Source organism: Felis catus, chromosome B2, assembly GCF_018350175.1.
Source record: "Felis catus isolate Fca126 chromosome B2, F.catus_Fca126_mat1.0, whole genome shotgun sequence".
Lineage (NCBI taxonomy): Eukaryota > Metazoa > Chordata > Mammalia > Carnivora > Felidae > Felis > Felis catus.
In genome coordinates this window covers 36,648,841-36,675,072 of record NC_058372.1, presented here as the reverse complement: position 1 = coordinate 36,675,072, position 26,232 = coordinate 36,648,841, and the positions used below count along the sequence as shown (strand labels likewise).

At 40.4% G+C, this 26,232-nt stretch overlaps 1 protein-coding gene across 5 annotated transcripts in view; it reads left to right on the top strand.

The window, feature by feature from the left end:
- Positions 1 to 26,232, top strand: part of BTBD9 (BTB domain containing 9) — a 414,008-nt gene that overhangs the window by 313,882 nt on the left and 73,894 nt on the right. For 4 of the 5 annotated variants that reach the window (XM_045057479.1, XM_045057480.1, XM_045057482.1 and 1 more), the window contains one exon: positions 20,107 to 20,214. In XM_045057479.1, the coding sequence (XP_044913414.1) occupies positions 20,107 to 20,214 (108 nt within the window). Of the gene's footprint in view, positions 1 to 10,199; positions 10,237 to 20,106; positions 20,215 to 26,232 lie in introns of those variants that run through there. The other variant, XM_045057483.1, reaches the window with a different exon arrangement.

Sequence of the window (26,232 nt, the reverse complement as noted above, 5' to 3'; positions counted from 1 at the left end):
GGTTTAGAGGGAACATATCTCAGCATAATAAAAGCCATATATGAAAAACCCACAGCTCACACCATCCTCAATGGGGAAAAACTGAGAGCCTTTCCCCTAAAGTCAGGAAAAAGTCAAGGATGTCCATTCTTACCACTTTTATTCAACATAGTACTGGCAGTCGTAGCCACGGCAATCAGACAACAAAAAGAAATAAAAGGCATCCAAACTGGTAAAGAAGTAAAACTTCCATTATTTGCAGATGACACGATACTGTGTATAGAAAACTCAAAACACACCAAAAATCTGCTAGAACTGATCAACGATAAACTTTCAGTAAAGTGTCAGAATACAAAATTTTTGTACAGAAATCTGTTGCATTTCTATACACCAATCATGGAGCAACAGACAAAGAAATTAGGGAATTTATCCCATTTACAATTGCACCAAAAGTAATAAGATACCTAGAAATGAACCCAACCAAAGAGATGAAAGACCTATACTCTGAAAACTGTAAAACACAAAAATTGAAGATGACACAAAGAAATGGAAAGACATTCATGCTAATGAATCAGAAGAACAAATATTCTTAAAATGTCTATACTGCCCACAGCAATCTATACATTTAATGTAATCCCTATCAAAGTACCAACAGTATTTTTCATAGAGCTAGAATAAACAATCCTAGAATTTCTATGGGACCACAAAAGACCCTGAATAGCCAAAGCAATTTTGAAAAAGAAAAGCAAAGCTGGAGGCATTACAATTCTGGACTTCAAGTTATGTTACAAAGCTGTAGTAATCAAAACAGTATGATACCAGCAAAAAATAGACACATAGATCAATGGAACAAATAGAAAAACCAAAAATGAACCCACAACTATATGGTTAACTAATCTTCACCAAAGCCGGAAAGAATATCCATTGGGGAAAGGACAGTCTCCTCAACAAATGGTGTTGGGAAAAGTGGACAGCAACATGCAAAAGAAAGAACCTGGACCACTTTCTTACACCATATACAAAAATAAATTCCAAATAGATTAAAGACTTAAATGTGAGGCGTAAAACCATAAAAATCCTCCAAGAGAACACAGGCAGTAACCTCTTTGACACTGGCTGTAGCAACTTCTTTCTAGATATGTCTCCTGAAGCAAGGTGAACAAAAGCAAAAATACAGTATTGGGACTACATCAAAATAGTTTATGTATAGTGAAGGAAACAATCAACAAAACTAAAGGCAGCCTATGGGATGGGAGAAGATATTTGCAAATGACATATTTAATAAAAGGTTGGTATCCGTATTACATATATAAAGAATTTATAAAACTCAACACCCAAAAAACAAATAGCCCTATTAAAAAAATGGGCAGAAGACATGAACAGACATTTCTCCAAAGAAGACATACCGATAGCCAACAGACACATGAAAAAATGTTCATCATCACTTACCATCAGGGAAATCCAAATCAAAACCACAATGAGATATCACCTCCCACCTATCAGAATGGCTAAAATCAATAACGCAAAAAACAACAGGTGTTGGTGAGGATGTGGAGAAAAAGGAACACTGGTGCACTGTTGGTGGGAATGCAAACTGGTGCAGCCACTGTGGAAAACAGTATAGAGGTTCCTCAAAAAGTTAAAAATAAGATCTATCAGTCGCACTACTGGGTGTTTACTCAAAGAACACAAGAACACCAAGTTACACTAATTCAAAGGGATACATGCACACTGATGTTTACAGCAGCATTATTTATAATAGCCAAGATATGGAAACAGCCAAGTGTCCATTGATTGATGAATGGATAAAGAAGATGTGGTGTATATACACAATGGAATATTACTCACCTGTAAGAAAGAATGAAATCTCACCATTTGCAATGACATGGATGAAGCTAGAGAGTATAATGCTAAGTGAAAGAAGTCAGAGAAAGACAAATACCCTATGATTTCACTCATATGTGGTATTTAAGAAACAAAACAAATAAGCAATGGGAAAAAGAGAGAGAGAAACCAAGAAACAGATTCTTAACTCTAGAGAGTTAAGATTGGTTTACCACAGGGGGCGGGGGGGGGGGGGTGGTGAAACAGGTGATGGGGATTAAGGAGGCCGTTTATTGTGATGAAGACAGAGTGATGTATGGAACTGTTGAATCACTATATCGTACACCCTAAACTAATATAACACTGTATATTAACTGGATTTAAAAACTTAAAAAAAAAAATAAGACCCTCTAAAATGAATACTACTTCACCAGTAGTTTGTTAAACAGTCATTTTAAACACCAGAATCATTCACCTTGGAAGAGCAGATGAAAGGAAAGCATCAACCTACTCTTTATGTGATTTCACTTTGGCAGATAATTTACACACTGCTCCCCCAACCTGGCCCCATAGGCCATACAGGGGCACAGAAATGCAGCTTTTCTCATGAGAACTTACAGAAGCATAGAGCTTTCAGCAAATTGCCCAAAATTACTACAAATTTAATACATCAAATTGCTTAAGTATACCTTTTAAGTATTAAGTGAATAAAGCTATTCTTAACGCTGATGAAGGGTCACAGACATTTAAGGTTAATCCTTGAATTAATCCAATGCAGCAATCTACCTTTGAAAAAACCTCACTTCCTTAGATGCCCTTAAATCAGAGATTGTTTTTCCCCTAGGAGCCCAATTTTGTCACCTTGTTAAGTTGCTTTTGATGCATCTTGCTTGGTAGCACCTGATACTATGTATCTCTCTCTTTTTAAGCTTAGCCCTTTGTAAACTGGTAGCCACAGAGGCATTTGATTGAAACATTCTGAACCAGCAGAAGGACTGAGATCAAGAAAAAATGCTTCCAACACCCCTTCTTGCCTCTCCCCTCTGCCCACCTCCATCCTTCTCCAAGGAAAAATGATTATGATGACAGGCTGGTTGGTGCCCCTCAGGGACTATTTTCAACAACTTTCCTGGATACTCAGGGGCTGAGATCCAGCTGAGGAATCTTTTTTGTCTTTCTGCTGTGTTGCATCTTTCAACAATGTATTAGATTCAGTATAAGGGGTATTGGTTACCTAGATAAATGCAGAGTATGCTTTTACTTCTCCCTGGATTTTCTTTCTTTCCCCCCTTAAGACCTCACAGTAGGATCCTCTTTCTTCCTTTTGCCTTATGCTATCTGAAACCATGTCCCGCAATGATTATGACATAAGCCGCCCTGCCACATTATTCTTTTACTGTAACTGAATACCAGTCTAGACTGTTGAGATGTTCCATACAGTTTAATGTTTAGAAATGGCTAATGGTCCTTTTACTTGCCATGTCTTACAGTAGCTCTGAAGCTTTAGTTGCTTCATTGTCTCCATGTAAGAGGTGAAGAAACCAAAGTATAATTTGAGTTCCTTCTCTTTCTCTCCACCATGAACGTGACAATGCAGCCAGTGCTAAAACCCTAGCTGGGAAGATTCCAGTGTATTGCACAAGCCTACAGAGCTTCCTATGGCCTTAAAAAGAAAATGAGAGAAGGCATCATACTTTCTGTTCAATCCATCTTCTTTCCTAAGGGTGTAAGTTATAGTAACTTTCATTAAATGTTGTGGCTAAGCCTTGACTATGTTTGTTTTTATTGCTAGGCTTCGTTTGCCCCAAAGGAGCTTGCATTTGGGCTGCATTTAGCTACAAATAACAGAGAATCTGGTTAAGACTTTTTAAAGGTGTGTGTTTGTTTATTTTGCCTTGGCTTATTTGTTTTGGTCTCACATAACAAAATGTCCACAGGTGGATGGTTGCTGGTATTAGTTCTGCAGTTCCGTGAGCTCTTCAATTTTCTTGGTCTTTTTCACATGCATTTTGGCCGCAGGAAAATGTTGGCTGCTAAGCCCTTAACTACCTCATCTTCATTTAGGCAGAAGGAAGGAGAAGGGCAAAGGGTAAAGAGCCCTGCCAGCCAAGTCTGCACCTTTTTATTAGGAAAAGCCAAAGCTTTATTTGAAGCTCCACCCAGCTGATTTCCACTTAGTTATTGGGTTGAACTATGTTACACGGTCAGCCCTGGCAAGGTTGGAGAGGAAGTTGAGGGTCATGGTAAGGGGTTGGCTCATCCAGTCAGCAGTTCTGCCACAGAACCCTACCTCCTACTTGACATTTCACATCTACCTTGGAAATTTTTATAAATCCCCATTTTTCATGTGGTCTTTTTTTTTTTAAAACAGCCTTATTGAGATATAATTCATATACCATTTACCCATTTAAAGTATACAATTCAATAGGGTTTTTTTTTCTGTTTATCTTTTAAAGACACCCTTTGAGCTTGTAGCTTCTGGGTTTATCCAAAAGAGTAAATATAATAATTGTATTTTATATTATTCTCAGCTTCAAAAATGTTCTGTAAATAAAAAGCCTATTATCTGCCTACTGGATAATTCTGATCCAAAACAAGCAGAATTACTCATTATATATGTTTGACTTCTTAGTCATGAAGTTTATCTCTTAAAAAACACTTCACTTTTTGTTACAAACTATTGCTGATTTTCTGTAACTGGTCTTCATGCTTTACCACCATAATGACAGTGGATGCACCAAATGAAATTGGAGAGGCAGGGCAAGATCCCAGTTACCTTCTAATACATCAAAAGGTGAATAAATTTTATTTGGTGTGGTTTTACTCTAGTTATCTAGTTCGGATATTTTATCATACCTGAATTCTTGTTAAAATCGGCAGTCCATACAGAGTCTGTTAGCCAGACATACTTACTTAACTAACCAAAGCACCTACTTACCTAACCAAGTTATAGAGAATTGACTTTTCTTCTGTACCTATCACACTCTCACATCAGAACTTCACTGCATATCCGTGTTATTTTGTAGTGGCAGACGAATTATGTCAAAGTCCTGCTAGAAATAATTTTTTAAGTCTTTAAAAGATCTGGACTCCTATCCATCTGTCCTAAATAAAATGATACATTAAAAGATCTCTGACTTTCAAAGGGGATGTTGGGCAGTAGCTGCCCTAGCACCTCCAGTTTTTCCCTCCTCTGAGTTCTTGGAATGTGGTATTTTGTTTCGTAGGATTATAGTGAGTGTTTCTGGCTTTGGGCTGATGAATGGATAAAGAATATGTTGTGTGTGTGTGCACGTGCGCGCTGATGAATGTGATAACGAATATGTGGTGTATATATATACACACACGCACACATACCTGTATATACATACACACACAATGGAATATTACTCAGCCATAAAAAGAATGAAATCTTGCCATTTGCAATGATGTGGTCAGGCTAGAGAGTGTTATGCTAACCAAAATAAGTCAGTCAGAGAAAGACAAATACCATGTGGCTTTGGAACACTTGAAAAAAGAAGTACAATCAGTCAGAGGGTGATGATAGTAATACTATGATTTTAGATCTTGGGAGAAGAAACTCAAATAGCCTCTGCTTTTCCTGCCACTATTTCTTCACTCCTCCCCAAAATGCTGGTCATGGTCAAAGCATCTAGTTTTTTTTCCAGGAAAGATGCTGATCATATTGGTGAGTTTGTAGGACTGAGAGTGGGCCACAGTTCAATGGAATCATTTCTTGTGTCTCTGGTCTCCCACTGGGCCCTAAGTGGTATGGGCCAGGACTAATTCTGTCGGAATGATGTCCTGCCTTCCCTCCTTGTCCCAACCTCTCCCAGGCTTCTCCTCACTCCTTTTCTCTCTTCTGCCCTCACAACAAAATGGTAAGCATAGCCATCCTTTTGTCCTTGGGCACTCTTACTTCCTCTTTTATCTTTTAGGGCAGCTGGGTAAGGTAAGGTAAGCCTCAGCTCAGGGACAGTTCAGTGCCTGACAGCAGAAGCCAATGATCTCTTACCCGCTCACTCTGTTTCGGTGGTATTGTTGGGTTGATCCTTTCTAAAATTGTAGTGGTAAGAACCAAGAATAAGTTTTGGGTGTTGAAGAAGAGACAAGGCAGGCCACCTGGCTTGCTTTGGTTGAAATTGTTGAGGCATAACCAACTCGGGAATAGGGAGTACTCCACGTCTTACGCCTTTTGCATAAGAGTTTTGGGCCAAAAGTTCCACTAGTGATCACGTATCCCTTCTCACTTGCTTCTCACTTGCTGGGACTCTCTTTGGCGTATACAAGAACCTTGTGGGGAAGGGTAGTTGTGGTCTAGGCTAATAAGATTTTATTCCTAAGTCCCTTAGGCATCTACCATTTAATGTCCTCTGATGCCTAATGCAAACCTTTCTCAAATCTTTTCTTGATATCTAATCTTCTATATTCATTTCTTCCTGGAGGTTAAAAAAATGATAAAGCATCTATAATCAAATAGTATCTTTATTGGGAAGTTTATAGTAGCACTGTTAGAAACAGAGAAGTATAGTCTATAGAGAATTGCCTGAGAGTTGGTGGTAAATCAGATAAATAATATCCTTTTGATAACAGCCTTCTTGATTGAACAGGTAAATGTCACGATTGTGTTCACCATAGTGAGATTTTAGCTGTATATGTTAGACTCACAGACAAAGTAGAGAATTCATGGAGATTGGTTGGAACTATTTGGGAAGAACATGTTAAACAGAGTCATCCCTTTAAAATTGGTTTCATTAAAAGATTCCAAATGAAAAGCTCTGTTAGCACACCAAACACTTCACGGTTTTTATTGTTCTGTGGTCATAGACTGCCCCGGTCAGCTATCTTGTAAGATGCTTTTTATACTCACAGTAGACAGAGCTGGAGAGATAGCAAGGGGATGGATCCATACATATCTATTTTCTCCTGGTGACCAATAAACAACAACACTGTCTGCCTAATTAGTGTGGTTTCGTCTGTGGTGTCATCTTCCCCTATAACTGATACATTATTTTACTGCTGTCATATTAACCACTTTATCAGTGACTGTATAACTTCTGTGTGCACGTATTGGTTACTGACTTTAAACATCCCTGCAACTTCTTCGCCTTATCCTACTATTTCCATGCCACCTGGAGAGTGGTGGTCAGTACTGACTGTCCTGTTTGCACATGTCTTCAGGTTGAGGATGTGGCTCCTGGACACTTCATCAGTTCAGGGAGTAGAGAGGGTTTGGGAATGGTTTTCAGATTTTTATTTTTAATGGGAGCTTTTTTTTGAGGGGGGTTGTGTCTCGTTTCCTTTCTTGTTCTTTTACCCTTAGGAGAAATACCAGAAATTTGGGGTGAAAGGCAAGCCAAGAATTGTCAGTACAGTTGTCACAGAACAAAGACAGGACTATAGCAGAATCGAAAAACTCCACGTGGAATTTGCTATATGAAAATCTGTTGAAACACTTTCAACAGAAGAAAGAGATTTTAGACATTTCTAGGCTAAACTCTGCCTTGGTTTAAACTATACCTTTATTTCTTGCCTTGGTGCCATAACTCTTTACTGCTCAATAAGAACAGCTCTGGTTTTCTGCCTGTTCCTGGCGCCAGCAAACTTTTTCTGGAAAGGGCCAGGTAGTGGATATTTTAGACTTTGTAAGTCACAACTGCTCAGCTGCTGACTGGGCATGGCTGTGTTCCAATAAAACTTTATTTACAAAAATAGGCAGCCACGGGCCACAGTTTATCTGTGCTTAATCTATCCAGTTCCTTTCCTCACTAACAGCTCTGGTCCATACAGGTGGGAGCGAAGAATTAGGGAAGCCCCTTTGCCTTTTATAGTTTCAAACAATGTGAGTAATAATAATTACAAGCCTGTTATCAAGAGACATGAATATTAATATCACTGTTTAGTTGGGAGTCAACATGCACACCACGACTCAGTGGTTTTTCCTACCATGTGTGTAGGAGGTGAGCCTTGGGGGCTGACACAAGGAGAGGCTGATGAGAAAGCCTGGTGATGAGACTTCATCCCCAACTCTGACCCTGGCAGAGCAGTTTTACTTTCATCTGTCATGGAGATTGAGGTTCTTCTAAGATGTTGTCTGTGAAGGGGTTCTGCTACCAAAGAACATTTTTTGAAATATTGGTTTACCTTTTTTCTTTTTTACAATTAGTAAAGGATGCTAATTGTATCTACTAAAAGATATCTAATACTAATAGATACTTTCTAAGAAGTACCAAAGGATTTATTGTGTACTACTTTGTGATTATAGAAAAAAAAAACAGATTAAAATAAAAGGAACCACAAATCATCTAAATTAAAATTCATCTCCCTGTCTTCTCCTACCCCACGCCCCATTAAACAGATTATAGATCTGCGAGTATAGGGTTCCAAGACCGAGGCAGAGTTGAGACCCCTGTCTCCCATCTGCCACCACTGCTTCTGGTTATACCGTATTGCTTTGGAATGTTCTTGTGTCCATCAGAGGCAGTGGGAGAGTCACTGGAGCTTTTCCTGCTCCAAATAGACTGAGAAGATCATTTGACCCAGAATGCCACTTGAGGCCACACTGTTTTCCTCTTCCTTGCTCACATTCCTTCTTCCTTTGAGCTACCAGGAGCCCCCAAGCACCTGAATGCCCCAATTTCCAGGGTACAAACTGTGCCAAGAGCTGGACTAATTCCAGCACCAACCTCTTTGGAAGTTATCCCAGATCTGTCTCCCAACCTCTGGCACCTAAACATCGTCGGCTAGGTAATTGTTGGTTATCTGAAGAGCATTAGTTACAACAGTATCACGTGTGACTCAGACAGGCTGTCTTAGCCAGTCTCCTTCTGCCTCTCAACTTGATTATCAATGTTGACTATTGGGATTTGGTGCCAGAGTGGGAGGATACTTAGAAATCTGAGATCTCGCTACCTTGGGTATGATTTCTTCCCTGGCTTGTAAGAGTTGTTCATCTTTTCTGCCTGTACATTTCTGAAGGTGAGTCAGGGCAGTGATATAGCAGGTGAGGTGTGTGTGTGTGTGTGTGTGTGTGTGTGTGTGTGTTCACGTGCATGTACATGAACATACATACATTGGGTGCCTGCGTGGTATGAGGACTATGCTCTCAGGATGTCCGTGTATATCCTATCAGCCAAAATAAAAAGAAAGTAAAAAGGGGGTTCGAGGGTTATGGGGCAGAAGGGAGATAAATGTTTGTTGTTCTTGGTGAGGAAGCACAAGCCAGATCAACAAAAGAAACCATTTAATTCGCAGAGTGCAGTGTTCTAATGCATCCTCATGCTGTGTTTGAGTCACAATGGCAAGGTATGGCTACAGCAGGGCCTTCGACAGATTATGAGTGATTTATTCATCCCTGCCTCCTTCACTCACATTTTCTCCTTTCAGCCATCCAATATCCATCATCAGAAAGCCCAGTTTCTATACAGGAGTTTACCCTGGTAGCTTGCCTGGAATACATTTTGAAGGATTAGTGTCCATGGCATGGAGACTGGCCCCTGTGCTCGGTACACTCTGGTGAATATTCATGTTGGCACCCGGGAGGGTTATTTCTAAAAGGGTAGTTCCTACAGAATGCATTCTAAAGAGGGAGTATTTTTCCCATCTGATGATCCTTCAACCAAACAAATGTGGGAGGGAGGGGAAGCTGTTCTGCAATGCTGGTGAGTATTTATGAGACAGAAAACTGCATTCTTCCATCTCCTGCAGCAGTGGGGGGCACCTTGGCCCCTCTGAATTCGGAGCCTTTGCCCCGGCCTCCCACCCTGGGGAAAATAGTATAGGCAATTCCAGAAAAAAAAAAAAAATGGCAAATGCCTGTTTAGCCTTTGGTCCTGTAACCCACACGAGTTTGATTTGATTACAGCTGTTTAGCAGTTAGAAAAGTTAGAGTTATTAATGTTCAGCTGAAAACGTTTGAATTAAAACTTATCATCCCAGCTTTGAAGACCTGGATCAAGAAACCTATACTGAGTGGCCAGTGATCAAAAGAATTCTACTGAAAAACATAATTAGCCATTTTTTCCTCTAGCCATTACAAAAAATTCTATAAAATCTTGCTTTTTTTTTCTTAATTCTTGCCATTCTTCAAAAGCTTTATCACATAGTTACATATTAAATTAATTAATTATCTTTTGTTTATAAGAACTTGTCATAGTTAGGATTCTCACTTTTATGTAGTGGTAGAGATGCCACTATTATTATTCTCACTAATGTGGTCTTTATTTTAATGGTAAGTCATGTACTGCACGGAGGATTATGATTTGTCAGACACCTCAGACTTCAAATAGAATAATCTGCTTAAGTGTTTTAATTTTATAGCACTTGCAACTTACACAGTTTTATTTTTTCTGCTTTAGAGTCTAGTTTTGTTGTGTTTTTTTTTTTTCATGTGAAAGCCTTCACAGAAGAATTTCGTGAAGGAAGTTCATTAGAGAAAGGACTGAAAGGGAGGAAATTTAGACCAGGTGAGTATGAGAAAAGAGTGCAGACAAGCATCTGATCGTGCAGGGCCGAGGAGGATAAATACTAGAGTTGGGAATACGACAGAGGGGGCCGTGACTTAGCAGAGAGGGGACATGAAAGAGGAACAAGCAGTGGCTAACACAGCTGGTACAGTTGACGGCAGGTGAGGGCCTGTATTGGACGGGCAAGTGCTTTCAAATCATTTTCGTCAAGAGCCCAGGACTTTATAGATTGGGCCCTGTGGGGAAAAGAAGCTGATTCAAAGCTGGAGCAAAGGTTGAAGCCCAGATCTGATTTGGGTGAAAAGGTCAGGCTGGTAGAAAAAAGAGAGACATAGGAAAATAGTACTGGCTGTGTTAAGAGAGACCAGGGGAAAGATTTGGTGAGAACAAAAATAAAGAGATTACCTGCCTGAATAGGAAGATTTTTGCCTTATTGCTCAGCCCTGCTGGAACGTTCTCTCGGCTGTAATATTCGGAGTCAAGCCTTCCCCACCTTTGTTTTGCCTCTCCATTCTCTCCCTTTATCACCAGGTTGAGGTAATACAAAGATCTACCTGTAGCTAAATTGTGAGTTCTCCCACAGACACAGGTTCCTGTGAAAACTTGACCTAAGGGAATAGAAAGGAGCCGTGGAGCGTATTAAATTTCTCTTTGGCTCTGCTTCTTGGAGCTTTGTAGGCTGTGTGCATGTGGACACATACTAGCATGTGGTCAGAGGAGGGGCAGGAGAAAAAGCTCAAGAGAAGAAATAGCAGTGAGCATTAATGTACTTCATAAATTTTCTCTTTAAAAAAAATTTTTTTTTAATGTTTATTTATTTTTGAGGCAGAGAGAGACAGAGCATGAGTGGAGTAGCGGTAGAGAGAGAGGGGGAAACACAGAATCTGAAGCAGGCTCCAGGCTCTGAGCTGTCAGCACAGAGCCTGACGTGGGGCTCGAACTCACGAGCTGTGAGATCATGACCTGAGCCGAAGTCAGACGCTTAACCGACTGAGCCACCCAGGTGCCCCTTCATAAATTATCTCTTAAGTGAGACCCTGCAAAATGGAGTGGGAGTGGAGGACTGACTAGGGGGGTGTTTCAGCTTGAAAAGTAATTTAATGGAGCATTAAAAGATGGAGCTACCTGGGTTTTGTGCGAAAGGGGATTTATCTGTAGTTCCCTGTCTTCTCTCCATCATCTTCTCCTGTCCTGTTCCCCATAGCTCCTTTACTTCAACTCAGGAGAGCTTATGACGTGCCCGGGACCATGGGGAATACCAAGACATTAGCCATGCATGATCCCTGCACTCTCAAAGCATGGTCAGGGTGGTTCCTCTTGGCCGGACTTGGTCTGAAAGTTAAAGGAGGGGCCTTTGGATGGTGTCATACAGGGAACCTGGAGCCAGGTGACACTTTACTCCCCTACCTGTTGGATGAAGACTCACACTGGGGCCATCTTATTTTACAGGGGTCATAAAAGTGAGTTAAAATCCAGTGAGTCAGATCCCTAACACACAGCTGGTAGATCAGTGAGCTCTGAGCTCTTAAACATGCCAGCACCTTCTCACCCTTCGAATAATTTCATAGAATTGGGTGCAGGGAACAGAAACGCTCTCACAAATGGATATTGTCCTCAGCCATTAACGGAAGAAACCAATTTTTGCCTTTTTAAATCACAACAGCCTTTCCTAGCAAATGCCCCTAAAAGTGAGCTGGACTTGATATGTAGGGAGATAAGCCCTGTGGTCTGGGTGGGGCCTCTCTGTTTCTACCTCTTGCACAATCCTTTTCCAACCCTGTTGGTGGGCCAAATTGCACCCATGTCACTGATGTTATGTGTGCGTCACGATGAGGAAGCTGCTGGGATCAAGGAAGACGGCCTTGCTGCCGAGAGGGACATTGATGATGCCAAATTTAAACACAGGGAAAGATCTGTGAAAGCTGCACCCCTGCTCAATGTGTCACTGCCGAAAAGGTCTACAACATAATGAGACTTCACCTTGTAAAATATAACAAGACCATGTGAAATGGCTCCCGATGGTTTTGATGCCAACGTCCTGCTTCAGGAAGGGACTGTATTGGAAAGAGGCACCTTGAAAAGTAGACGAAAACTGCTTTTCTTCTTAAGGGCTGTTTGGCCTGGACAAGATTTTCTCACATGTCCACACTGAGAGCATAAAATGAAAGAATTTCCGTCAAATTGGACTGTGTGGTATGGAATCTAGATCATAAGTCTAGGCCAAACCTTATTTATTAATAAAGGGTTTGCCAAGTGATTGAGTCAAATCTGTGAAAGATTGCTTGGGCAGTGTTTGGCGCCTGTAAGAAAATTAACCAAGTAACTTAGAAGAATAGATTTGCATTGAAAGCAGGAAATGTGCTGATTGTAAGTTGTGGGTTTTTTCCAAATGTGATAATGCATGCAAAAACATTTTGAAGCCAGTGAGGTCTGTGTGAATGTGAGGTGGGATTATGATTAGTCTATCACTGTTCGTTCCAGCCTTGGTGTTTGTTGAACGTGGCAGAGGCAGCCATGCTGCCTTGTATGTTATCACCTAAAACTTGAAATTAAAAACTTAATCCTGCCAGGGAGTGAAATGATAGTCTCAATTAGCTGTTAAAAGTCAGGAGTTTTGTACTGTCTCAAACTCCTGGAAAGTTTTGTCCCGTCCCGCTATCCATATAGCCCTATCCTGCGGGCATGTTCTCCATCAGCATTTCTCTACTGCCATAGAATTTACCTGGAATGTAGGATTTGTAGGAGAGAAAGCCCCTTCTTTTATTCCCTCCCTTCTCAGTAAACTAGCCTGCACGGTGAAGCCCGAGTGTATGCTTTGCCCCATCTCCTCACTTTTTTTTCATCCTGGGGCTTCAGTGACTAAATGCAGAAACTGCATATGCCAGACGACCGAGCGCTTGCACCTGTCTTTTCCCTCACCAGCTGCAAGAGAATCTTGTTAGCCAGTGCCATTATTTCTTCCTCTGTTGGAGAAACCGCCCTCTGTGTCCAAGACATGGGCAATTCCGCGGTTGCAGACAGTGCGTAGGCTCTCTGATGCCCTGTGACTAACACATCTCCCAAGATCCCCTTCCGTCTGGTGAGCAGCCTGTCTCCCTCCTCCTGCTGTCAGAAGAAGGCGGGTGTCCCCTTCGCCCTGAAAGGCTGTAGGGCCCCTGTGGTGGCCGCTCCTCGGGGGTTCTCATGTCTGGAATCTGCAGGGCAACCACCTGCTCTGCCTCCCGCACTTTCCATCAAGCGTTGTTACTTGGCTCCAGTCTCCTGCTGAGAATCTCATTTTGGGCTCGTGGTCCTCCAGCAGCTCGTCTCAGCTCGACCTTGCTCTTCACCTGCAGAGGAAGCTGCGTGACTGAGCCCTGTGACAGCCCACGGTGAGGGTCTCTCTCATCTGTGGGAAAATTCCAGTTTCTCCCCTAGGAAAATACTCTTCCTCCGAAGCAGTATAATTCCTTCTGGCAGCTGTTGCCGGCTCCCCCCCTGCCTCTCAGCAGCAGCGATTAGAGTGGAGCCTCTGTCATGATGTTTGTCTTCCAGCTCCTCACTCAGGAGAGTGAAAACTGGGCTCCCATTGCTTACTGAAGTTTCCCTCTGTGGCCACAGCTCCGTACCCTTCTCCCTCGCCTCTATGTCTGCTGCATCTGTTCTTTTGCTTCACGACCTGTAGTCCCTCTCTATTCTGAAAGTCAGTCAGCCCCCTTTGGCCCCAGTTAACTCCTCAGCAGCTTCAAACTGGCCACTGCTCCAACTGGCCCTTGTCTTCCCTGACCCTGCCCTGAATCCCCCTTGTCACTGGTAGTCCTGAGTTACCAGCTACACTGAGTGTCCTGTCTCTGCAAGGCCCCCTCCCTCAGCTCTGCAGACCCCACAGAACTTGCTCCAAAGCTTAGGTTGCCTTTCCACCCCCAATGCAGCCCTGCCACTCTCAGCTTCCATCGAGAATCTTCTTTCATACTTGAATGAAGATCTCCATTCAAAGTGAGCTTCCTCACCATCCCTGTCCTTCACCTCCTATCTCTCTGGTCCTAGAGCCATCACATCATCCTCATCATGAGAACCTCTGCTGTAAGTTGAGTAGCTTTTCTGGCTCATGCACTCTCTGCTAGGAACTTATCTTAGGCTCTTTGGTTCCAAGCTTAAAGAAACCACATAAATATGGCTTAAGCCATGTATGGCAAGTTTATTTAAATGATGGGGAGATTTCTCATAGAACACCAGGGCAGAAACTCTGGTGACCCTCATAGGGACTATAGTCAGATACTAGAATCCTGCTGGGAGCCCAGATAACCCTCCCTGGGCCACATTATCTGTCTTCTTTGTTTCTCATTACAGGTAACTTTCTTTGCTTCTTTGTGTCTCTGATGAAGGAAAGTCACCCCAGAAGGCCTGCATTTTCATCATCTTATTTTAAGTGAACAGGGCCAATTAAGCTCAAATCTTATGTAATTCTCAATTTTTGAGAAACGAAATTCAGTTGGTGCAGCATGGGCCATGTGTCTTCCCAGCATGCACTCAGGTCCACAAGCCAAGCTCAGGAACCCCTGTGTCCACCTTAGGGCTAGGCTAGAAACAGTTCTCAAAGAGGGAGGTTACTGTATAATGGACAGACATGCAAAGAAAAAACTAAAACTAAAAAACAAACAACCCATCACCTCTACTGCTGGTCACAGCAAATTATAAAATGTTAGAACTGGAAGAGCCCTTAGAAACCGTTGAATCTAGATCTTTAATTTCACATCGGATGAAACTGAAGTACAAGTAAGTTAAGTGACTTGCCTAATGTCACTTAGTCAATACTCAGTAAATATTTGTTGAACAGAAGAAAATTATTTCTAAAGAACTTAATTTCTCAAGATCTTTAACAAAGAATGGTCTCCAAACCTGTGAGGTCAGACTCTCTTTGATTTTGACCAAGAGATTAGAAATGGGTTTGATAATGAATTATGTTACTAATATCTTGGCAGTTCTCTTCTCTCAAGTTTCCTGCTTTTGTCCAAGCAAGGAAACATGGCAGCAGCAGGAGAGGTGACCCCAGGCCTTCCAGTGGAGTCTCCCACGAACAGTGGACAGTTAGAAACAGGCAAAACAGACACTTGCTTCTGACCTAAAAGATACCAGTTCAGCGGAGAGGCTGTTGATCTCCACTGTTTAAACCTCAGCACTGTTCACAATCTGGCACAGAATTAATCCCTTAAGAAAGGGATGAAAAAAATGCCATTCAGCACAACATAGTTTGTCATCGCATGCATAATGCAGACTCTCCAATTAGAATGCTACAATTTGAAAACTTTCTTCACAGACTGATGAGAGAGCAATTATTTTAAAGAAGGGAAAACTCAGTCCACTGGGTTTGCCTCAAGTCACTTCTGACTCAAGCCGCAAAGACAGGAGTTTTGAAAACATATTCACTATTGAATTTTGTATCAAAACACTAGCAAGGAGAGCAATTAGTTGCTGTAAACCGAACCCCGGTAATCAATGGTATGCAGCCAGCCAGGGCATTTATGGAAGATGTAAGCAAAATCACATCTGCTAATCAATTACAAAAAGCCCAGCACTTCACTGCTTTTAAGGGAAACTCCACAATGAGTCTGAGGGAAGATGGAGGAGACAGTGGTTAATATCACCAGGCATCTCATGCAGTGCTCATTAGGTGGAGGGGTTCATGGCAACAGCTGAGTACAGACCTGATCTGCATCAATAGATCTTGGCCAGCAGCTTCCTTTATTCAGCCCCTTTTGAAAATAGCTTCTGATGTCTGGGTGGAGGTGTGTAGATGTAGGGGGATATGTTTAAGAAACTCTTCTCAGTTAAGGTCAGAGGGGGTGTGTCTGTCCTGGGCAAGCTCATCGGGCAAACATTCCTTGGCAGATTACAAATCAGAAGTATCTCTGTGTTGTTGCAGGTGCACAGACGTGGGAACAGACTTTGCTGGCAAGGAAAGAAGTGAGGGAGTTGGTGGGTTTTTCAATTGTGCCTTATTAGAACAAAATTCCTCTCTGTGGAAAAAGAGAGATTGAGCCAATTTTTCCTGTAGTGTCCTTAGACTGTGCTTGCTTTTTTCAGTTGAATCAACAAAGGTATTTTCATGCCTGGCTCAGCCGAAATTCCAAGCAAATATGCATCCTGGCACATGAATTGGAATCTGTCTTAAAAATTCCAAAGTGTAAGTGGCTTGATAACCTGAGATCCATCAGTGTCCCTTCTCTACTCAGGAGTCACCATGACCCCCCATTTCCAGCCCTCAGGGACTCTTAATAGAGGAATAGAAAGGAGATGTCTCAACCAGTGTGTGCATTTGGCTGCTGTTCAGAAAAAAGAATTTAGGCCAGGAGAAATTATTGAAGTAAAGATCGATAGAGTGAGCTAATAAAAATTAATATCTTCAGCATGCCAACTATGATAGGCAGCAGATTAATATCCGTCAAATATAGAGGGCATCGTGTAAGTCATTAACAAAAGGATAAATATAAGTAGAAAATGGGTAAAATGTTCAAGTTCAATGATAAGCGAAAGGCTGCAAATTAATGACAAAGATTTTGTCTATCGAATCGGCAGTGTTTTTAAAGATAATACATGATTATCAGCAGTGACACACAGAAACAGGCGTCTCTTATGCACTGCTGGTAGTATGAGTATAAATTGGTTCAGACTTTTGTTTAGGGGAAAGGGAGAAGCGTGCAGCTGTTTGGTAATACGCGTCAAGGCCTCACGTGCTCTGCTCCAGCTTCACCCACGGAAGCTTTCACAGGCAACAGTCATAGATTTAGTGTAAGGACGTTCATCACAGAGTTTTACTAGCAGTGTAATACTGTCACCTACCTAAATGACCACTAATAAGAAACCGATTAAATAATTTATGGGGCATCCGTACAGTGAAATTCCATGAAGCCAGGACGTGTGATGAGGAAGAGTATTTGATAGATACAAAAGAAAGGGATTCATAATACGTCGCTAAGCGAAAGAAACAAGTTACAAGAAAAATTGCATCATGTCTATGAGTTTACACCTGGAATCACAGGTGATGTTCCTTTTAAAACAAACATTTGTCTCAAAACAAGTCAGAGGGCTTATAGGAAAAGCTACTATGGGACAAAATATGTGCAACCTTAAAAATTCTTTTAATATCCTATTACTCCCAAGAATTTCTACCAGAGCATTTATGATGCTTACTTATAACTGGTCTTCCTTTTTATCTTCTTCATATCTCCCACATCCCAGTATTTTTCCATGAAATATTTTGGAATCTAGTTACATTCTATCCCAAAAGGCTTGATTATTTTCATTTGGATACACTGGTAGAAACACTAACTCATGATTATCCAGAAGGATAGGGATTATCATAAAACTGGCTCTGCATCAATGATCCAAAATCCCCTTGAGAAAATAACCTCAACATTGTCTCCCAAAAAGCCTGTTACCAAGGCTGTTAAGTGAAGAGAATGATTATTTAATCTGAAGGGTTTTTTTTTTCTTGTTTTTAATCCACTCTGGCAAAGTTATAAGTTATTTCAGCCCGGAACATGTATGAAACATACACTATGAACAGAACCCATATGTTCAGAGTAGAATTTTTTAAAAAGAGAAAGATCAACAGTCTTTCTATAATCTTTACAAGAGCTAGACAAACATAGAAACAAAAATTACACTTTTACAAGTTACTCAACATAAATGTAAATTAACAAGCTAACTGCATAAAAGTGCTAAGAAACTAGAATAATATACAAGGAAATGACTAATGAGGGAAATGATTCACTTTCTTACCAGGCAAACTGGTAAAGAGCAGAATTATTAGACACTTAAAAACAATAGGGTAGAATCCTGTCTGATTCACTCAGAGTACTTTGAGAGATTAAATACTCAGGTGAATTAAGGGGAATATTCAGGTAGATTAAGGCAAACTCTGTTTCTGCTTTGCTTAAAAGATGAATTCCAAAATATTAGGTAGTGTGGGTTTAGTCATTGATAGCAAACAAAATTACACTTGAAAATAGGGAACAAAGGGTAAGGGAAAAGGGGAACACAGTGGCATTTCTGATCCCCAATAATAGCATTGTAGGTGACACTAAACTGAGCTTTGCAAGGGTTTTTATTGATTATAATCACAAGATTAAGGAGAAATAATATGGACTACTTTTGTAGAGTCATAGGTGGCAGGTTGTAAATTGGGACCCAGGTCCATAAACTGGGAGTAAAGAAGCACTTGGCAGAAGGATGACAGAAATGGGCTTTGGCCAGGATACCAGGTTTGATGAACCCCCTGTATCTGCCAACACTAACTGAGTATAGACACGTTACCCAACAGTGTTAAGCCTTACTTTCACCGTCTATAATTTGATAAGAGGGGTGCCCGGGTGGCTCAGTCGGTTGAGCATCCAATTCTTGATTTCAGCTCAGGTCATGATCCCAAGGTCATGGGATTGAGCCCCATGTCAGGCTCACTTGCGCTCACTCTCTCTCTCTCTCTCAAATGAAATATTTTGTATTTAGATGGAATATATAAATTAAATATATATGATATATATAATTAAGTATATATAATTTGATGAGAAGAATAATGCTTGCTAAGGGGATTTTTGGAAGGATTTAATAAGATAAATTATTATATAGGGCACTTAACACAGGGCCTGGTACACAGTGTGGACATTAAAGGTATGTTGACTATTATGATAATAATAATCGTCATAACAAATAAACATTCATTGAGTATAGGCCTTTTGAGACACTGTGCCAAGTATTGGGTATAGAAAGATCAAGAAGACATAGGCTCTGCCTTTAGGGAGCTCACTTTCTGTTCTAGCTGGTGGAGGAAGCAAATGTGCATGACCAAATATAAAACGGTAAGATATCCTGTATGGGAAGGACTTTGGAAGCTGAAATCATAGAAAACAGTGGTCTCACGTCCCTCACCACTGTGGCACTGTCAGAAGCAAAATGCTGGACCGAAGTCTAATCCTGTATCGCAATTCTTAGATCCTTTTTTCTTATTGTGGGTTTTAAATTGAGGAATAACACACATATAGTGCACAAATCTTTTATATATTGTGCAAATGAGTATTTACTGTGTGTATGCCCATGAACTACCACTCAGTCAGAGTCCTCACATTTCCAGCATCCTGGAAGGTTCCTTCATACCCTTTCCAATCATTACCTCTCCCAGAGGTAATCACTGTTCTGATTCCTGTCACCATGGATGAATTTTGTCTCTTTTGAGCTTCATGTAAATTAAATTACATAGGCTATGCTTTGGTTCTTATCTGGGCTCAAAAGGAGATAAGAAGAACAGAGCCAAAATAATCAATCTCTAAATAATAAAAAAGTTTTACTCATGAACATGTTTGCTTGTATCTCCAAATCAGATCATTATACTACAGCTATGCAAAAAGTCTGCTAAGAATGAGAAGGAATTTGAAACATGATAGTTCAGGTCATTGGGACTTACTAGTTACTACCAATTAGAAAGCATGGATTTCCCCATGAACAGGAGTCTCAAGGATATCACTTTTGGTCAGCCCAGTGAACTGGAGATGAATCAGGAAGGAGGATTTGAGGCCATCTTCTCACCCATAAGCCAACCAAAGAGCTTTGACAGAGGCTGCCTGAGATTGGGTGACTTGTGAAATAAATTCCTAGAGACACTGCTTCTTCTTCAGACTGACTCCACCTCCTCCTACCATACATTTGCTGGGATTCTCTTCCTTTTTCCAGTCCTGGAAGTGTGGTGGGGCAAAGGAGGCAGGGAGGAGGGGTACGGCAGACATGGATTCACTCATGCCCACAGCCTCAGGAAACAGCCAGTTAGAACATTCACAGCATTCTTAACGTATTTTTCTTTGTTCAGGTTATTACTTTGGGACTGTGATGATAGAAGCTATAGCTACTACGTTGAGGTTTCCACCAACCAGCAACAATGGACCATGGTGGCCGACAGAACTAAAGTCTCTTGCAAGTAAGTTACATCATTTCCCAGAATTTATTACAAGGTAAAAGAGTCTTATCTGATGGATTCAGAAGTTTCTAATGAAGATTTGTGGAATCACCAAGTTACGTTCTTATTTGGAGGTTGAAAACATCCTAATGATCCTTCATTTCAATTTTGACTATTAAGTACTTCGGTGAGAATTTATATGCTCAAACAAACTTTCCTTATTTTGTGGTTTGAACTTGACTCTTGAAAGTGACATGTAGGGGTGCTAGGGTGGCTCAGTTGGTTGAGCGTCCAACTCTTGATTTCGGCTTGGGTCATGATCCCAGGGTCAGTTGTGGGGTCAAGCCCTGTGGAGCCTGCTTCGTATTCTCTCTCTCTCTCTCTCTCTCTCTCTCTCTCTCTCTCTCTCTCTCTCTCCCCCTCCTTCCCTCCCTCCCCCTTTCCCCCTCTCCCCATCTCACACTCTCTTGCTCTCCCTCTAAAAATAATAATAATAATAATTTAAAAATAAATAAAATAAGTAAAAATTAAAAAAAGAAAATGGCATGTACCTGAGCAGGGAAAAGAAGGATTTCCATATGCAATCCTCTCTTGTGTCCCTGCCCCCGTCACTGCACACTACCTCTTTAGAACTTGTTTCTTCCTTCGAGAATTTTGCTGATGTGATACACACTTTAGTAGTTATTCTGGGACTCCATTTTCCAGCCACATATGATTCTCAAGGTTAGCTTTAAATATTTATCTCATCTCAGTGTTAGCTACACTGTTACCTAAACCAAAGAAAGCTTGATATGTAGGTCTCTAGTCATTTAATGTATATGGCATTGAGCCTCCGTTTGCATTTACGTTGTTGTAGGGGAAGCTAGGAGGAAGGATTATGTGGGTTCTGACTGGCCTGAGATCATGACTAGAATGATTATTTACATGTGTATATACCCATATAACTCATTCAGATCAAAATTAGCATGTTTCCAGCATCTTAGAATCATACCTTTTCCCAAAAATTACCTAAAAAGAGCTCAGTGCCTTTTCATGTAGAGCCAGATTCACTGGGAGGCAAGGTAAAGCAAATAGCTGAGATTTCTCTTTTTTTTAATATTGAAATATGATTCACGTACCATAAAATTCACCCTTTTAAATGCACAATTTAGTGATTTTTAGTGTATTCACACTGTTGTACAGTCATCCCTACTATCTAATGTTTCAAACATTTTCATCCCCCCCCAAAAGGACACCTCCTACCCATTAGCAATCTTTTCATTTCCTTCCAGTTCCCACAGCCCCTCACCACTAGTAAGCTCCCTTCTGTCTCTATGGATTTGCACATTCTGAACATTTCATACAAGTGGAATTAAATAGTATGTGATCTCCTCTAGCTGTTTTCACTTAGTACATATTTTTTTCAAACTTATTTTTTGTGTTGCAGCATGTCAGCATTCCATTCCTTTTTACTGACTGAATAATATTCTATCATATGGAAGTATATATGTCACATTTTGTTTATCCATTCATCAGTGGATGAACATTTGAGTTATTTGCACTTTTTGGCTAAAATGAGTATTTCTGCTGGGACATTCCTGTGCAAGATTTTGTAGGAACATACGTTTTCAGTCCTTTTGGATCTATTCCTAGCAGTAGACTTGCTGGGTTTTATGCTAACTCTGTGTTTAAGTTTTTGAGGAACTGCCAGACTTTTCCACAACAGCTGCACCATTTTGCATTCCCACCAGCAACACAGGAAGGTTCCAATTTCTTCACATTCTTGCCAGTACTTGTCACTGTCTATCTTCTCGTTCATGGTATCCTAGTGAGAGTGAAGTGGTGGTTTCAATTTGCATTTTCCTTGTGGCTAATGATGTTGAACGTCTTTTCATGTACTTACTTGGCCAGGATTTCATAATAGCATTAATAATGGCTTGTTTGATGCAATGTCTGACACACTTACCGTCATTATTATAGTACTTATCTTAGAGCATGTTTAATGTTTGCATTGGTTAAGGTAACACTTGCTGCTGTGACAAAAAGTGGCTTCAACATTCCAGTGCCTTAACACAGTAGCTATTTCTCAATCATGCAGCAGTCAGTAGCGGTGTTTCTGGTTGTCAGGTGGCTCTTCTCCACACATGACTGAAGAACCCAGCCATCTTCCTTCTTGTGGCTCTGCCCTCTCCTAGGGCCTCAGCAGCAGCATCTGCATCTGGTTGGCAAATGGGGAAAGAACAGAAAGAAGGTATACCTGGCTCTTCTGAATGGCCTTGGCCTAGGTGTAGTGACCATCCCTTCCACTTATATTCCACTGGGGAGAAGTAGTCAGTTACCACATTGGATGCTGGTCGGGCTGGGAAGCATGGCTCTGCTGGGCAGCCACTTCTCAGTGGAGCGCACATCTTGTGGCCATCTCTGCGACTGGATGAGAAAACTAGCAATTATTCAGTGACTAGTATTCCATCACTTTCCTGTATTTTGTCTCATTTTTTCCTGAATATAAAACACCTTGTGGGATATTGTCCTCTCTTTCTAAAAGAGAAAATGAAGGGCTCTTTCCATTGTACCTCAAAGCATTACTAAAGAGGGTTAAACCAAGCTAGATGATGGAAACAGGGAAATGAAGTGATTACCTTATTTCCAAGCTCCCAGGACCCTTTCCATACAATAGGAAGGCCTTCAAGGCCCATGAACAACTGCCCATTTATCTTTTCAGAGCCATTGCTCATTGAGTATACACCTCACAGGCCAGACCCTCTGCTTCCCCATCTTTTACACATCTCACTGGTTACCATCACCCATCTTGTCTGTCATTTTATGTGTTATAAATTAGATTCGTCATCTCTTTATGTCCCCTACTGAAGGTGTTATACAGTATGAGTTTTTGACAAGAACTGGTTGACTAACTGCTGACACAGATACATATTATAATGGTTTTATATTTATTCAAATGGGTTTTTGCTTGATTCAAAAAGGCATTCACTCATTAAGTCCTTCCCATTAGCTTTGTATTAAGTCATTGACATCTCCCCCCCCCCTTTTTTTTTATATTTTATGTCCATTAGTTGGTGGATTTAAATAATTTATGTTTTTAACCTTCCATGTTAGCACATATATGCTACAGCAATAGGTGTTTTAGAGATTAATAAATAAATAATATATTTTAAGAGTAAGAAGGTAAGCACCTGTTAACCCCCTAAGAATCAGTGGAACCAAAGGTTATGATTTTATGTTTATAGGTATAACCCAGATCTGTTGTGCCTTTCATTTTTTAGTTAGGTATTAAAAAATATAATAGAAGATATGCAGATGATAAAAGAGGAAAGCCTTCCCTTTTTAACTAATATACTCTAGAGCAGTCCTTGAGAAGATTCTACTAGCTTCAAAAATTATAGCCTGCTTTTTATTGAAATAAAGTATGTGAGTCATGTTATGAATGAAATTCTATAGGATCTTTAGAGATCACAGCCCTGCCTCTTGATAGCACTCTACCCATGTCAGGAAATTAAATGACAGACTTTGGACAGACCTGGAGAATGAGATTCTCCAAATGTCTTCCCTTAAGACCCTATGCTCCTAGAACAACAGGACGTTTTCCTTTATTGCTACCCTGAGTCCTTTCGGCTATAGCTGCAGCTTGGCTTGCTTTACTTTTAGGATAAAGGCTTATTTACCATCACAGGTAGCCATGTTTTTGAATAGATGGATTTTGGGTGTTTTCCAGCTTTTTCGGAAATAATTGATATATAACGTTGTGTAAGTGTATGGTATTCAGTGCAATGAGATATATAGCAAAGTGATCACCACAATAAGTTTACTTGACACAACTACCATCTCACATAGTTACAAGTTTTTTTTCTTGTGATGAGAACTATTAAGATCTCTTACCAACCTTCAAATATGCAACAGTTTCGTTTGCTGTAGTCACCATGCTGTACATTACACCCCCAGAACTTACTTATCTTGTAACTGGAAGTTTGTGCTTTTTGATCCCCTTCACCCATCCCCTTCCCCCCCCCCCACACACCCCTCTGGCAACCACCAATCTGTTCTTTGTTTCCATAAATTCGGGTTTTGTTTTTAAGATTACTCGTTTAAGTAAGATCATACAGTATTGTCTTTCTCTGTGTGACCTTTTTCATTTAGCATAATACCCTCAAGGTTTATCCATGTTTTTGCAAATGATTTTCTGAAATTACTTTTTACCCCTCTTTTTTCACATAATATAATTCTGTACCTTTTAGCTTTATTCCAAAGATGTCACCTTCAGTCTTTGATTCCTTTTCTCTACCGTCTTCTAAATTGTTGAGCCCTACATCTGTTTTGATACAGTAAGGCACTAATATCAGTTTTTTTTATTATAAATGTAAAACATGCATGGAAGATTAATTTAAACAATACAGGAAGATAGAAGTGAAAAGTAAAATTTTATCTTCCCATCTTGTGCTCAGAAGTACTTTTGACTTTTTTTTTTTAGTTTTCATAACGTCTCAACTATAAATAATATTTTTATATCTGTTTATTAATTTATCAGCTTTATTAACTTAACTACCTCTCATTTTTTGTTATATTTTTCTCTTTAGTCCTGCTATTACTTACCTTTTAAAATTAAACAATATACTGGGGCACCTGAGTGGCTCAGTCAGTTAAGCATCTGACTTTGGCTCAGGTCATGATCTCATGATCCGTGAGTTCAAGCCCCACATCGGGCTCTGTGCTGTCAGTTCAGAGCCTGGACCCTGCTTCAGATCCTGTGTCTCCCTCTCTCTCTGCCCCTCCCCCACTCATGCCCTGTCTCTCTCTGTCTCTCAAAAAAATGAATAAATGTTAAAAAATTAAAAATTAAATTGAACAATATACTTAAACCTCTATTTTTTGATCCATCAATTGTAGATAGTATTTCTTTACTCTCCCTACTATGTATGAAGAAATTAACCACCCTACATTTCCCTTTCCCATCTTCTGTTAACTGTCCCACCACATTGACATTTTAAAGATTTATGATACTTATTTTCTGTTAGGTAACTTATATTTAACTTAAGTTCGGGGCGCCTGGGTGGCACAGTCGGTTAAGTGTCCGACTTCAGCCAGGTCACGATGTCGAGGTCCGTGAGTTCGAGCCCCACGTCAGGCTCTGGGCTGATGGCTCAGAGCCTGGAGCCTGTTTCCGATTCTATGTCTCCCTCTCTCTCTGCCCCTTCCCCGTTCATGCTCTGTCTCTCTCTGTCCCAAAAATAAATAAACGTTGGAAAAAAAAAAATTAAAAAAAAAAAAAGTTAAATCTTCCACGTGTTAACTATAAATTGGTCCTGAAAAGAGAAAGCCAGTAAAACCTCATTATAATATTATGATTATGTAAACATTATTCACTACAGGTCTATAATTCAGTGGATCTATAGTGAGGGAAATATTATTCTATATCACTAAACTTGTGTCCCTCTTGAAACAATTGTATTGTACTGTGTTCAGATCAAATAGATTTGGTTTTCTTACAAGTGCTTGGAATTATTCTACAAGTAATAAACCAGTAGCTTCATATTAGCCAGCTTTTTGTTTTCTTGGAGTTTCTAATTACCTCTTTTTTCCTGTTTACAGAAGTTTCTGGGGCACACTATTTGTTCATTGGTTAATTTTGAACAGACTGCTTCCTAGGCCTATATATATATAGCTTACAATTCTTTTTCTTTCTAGGCTGGTTTCACTTTTTCTTGGATTTCTTTTTCTTCTTGTAGCATGTGGGTAAAGGGTTAACAAACCCCTGTTTGCTTTTCAGTGAGGTACTGACCTTGGGCCCAGTTACCTTTTTAGATCTCTTCTCCTGGAAACATGATAGAAGTAGAATGTCAGCTATTAGACGACATTGCTTATGATGAAAATTACCCCTAATAAATTGCATCTGGCCTGGAAGGACTGTAAATATCTGGTTGGGAGCTATAGCTTTGGGTTTCCCGAGTACAATAACTTTTGTGACTGGGCATGTCCCTTGTGAAAATTCTAGGATCTTTGTTTATGGAGCTATTACAAGAGATAATAGTTTTGATTTGGAATGTGGGG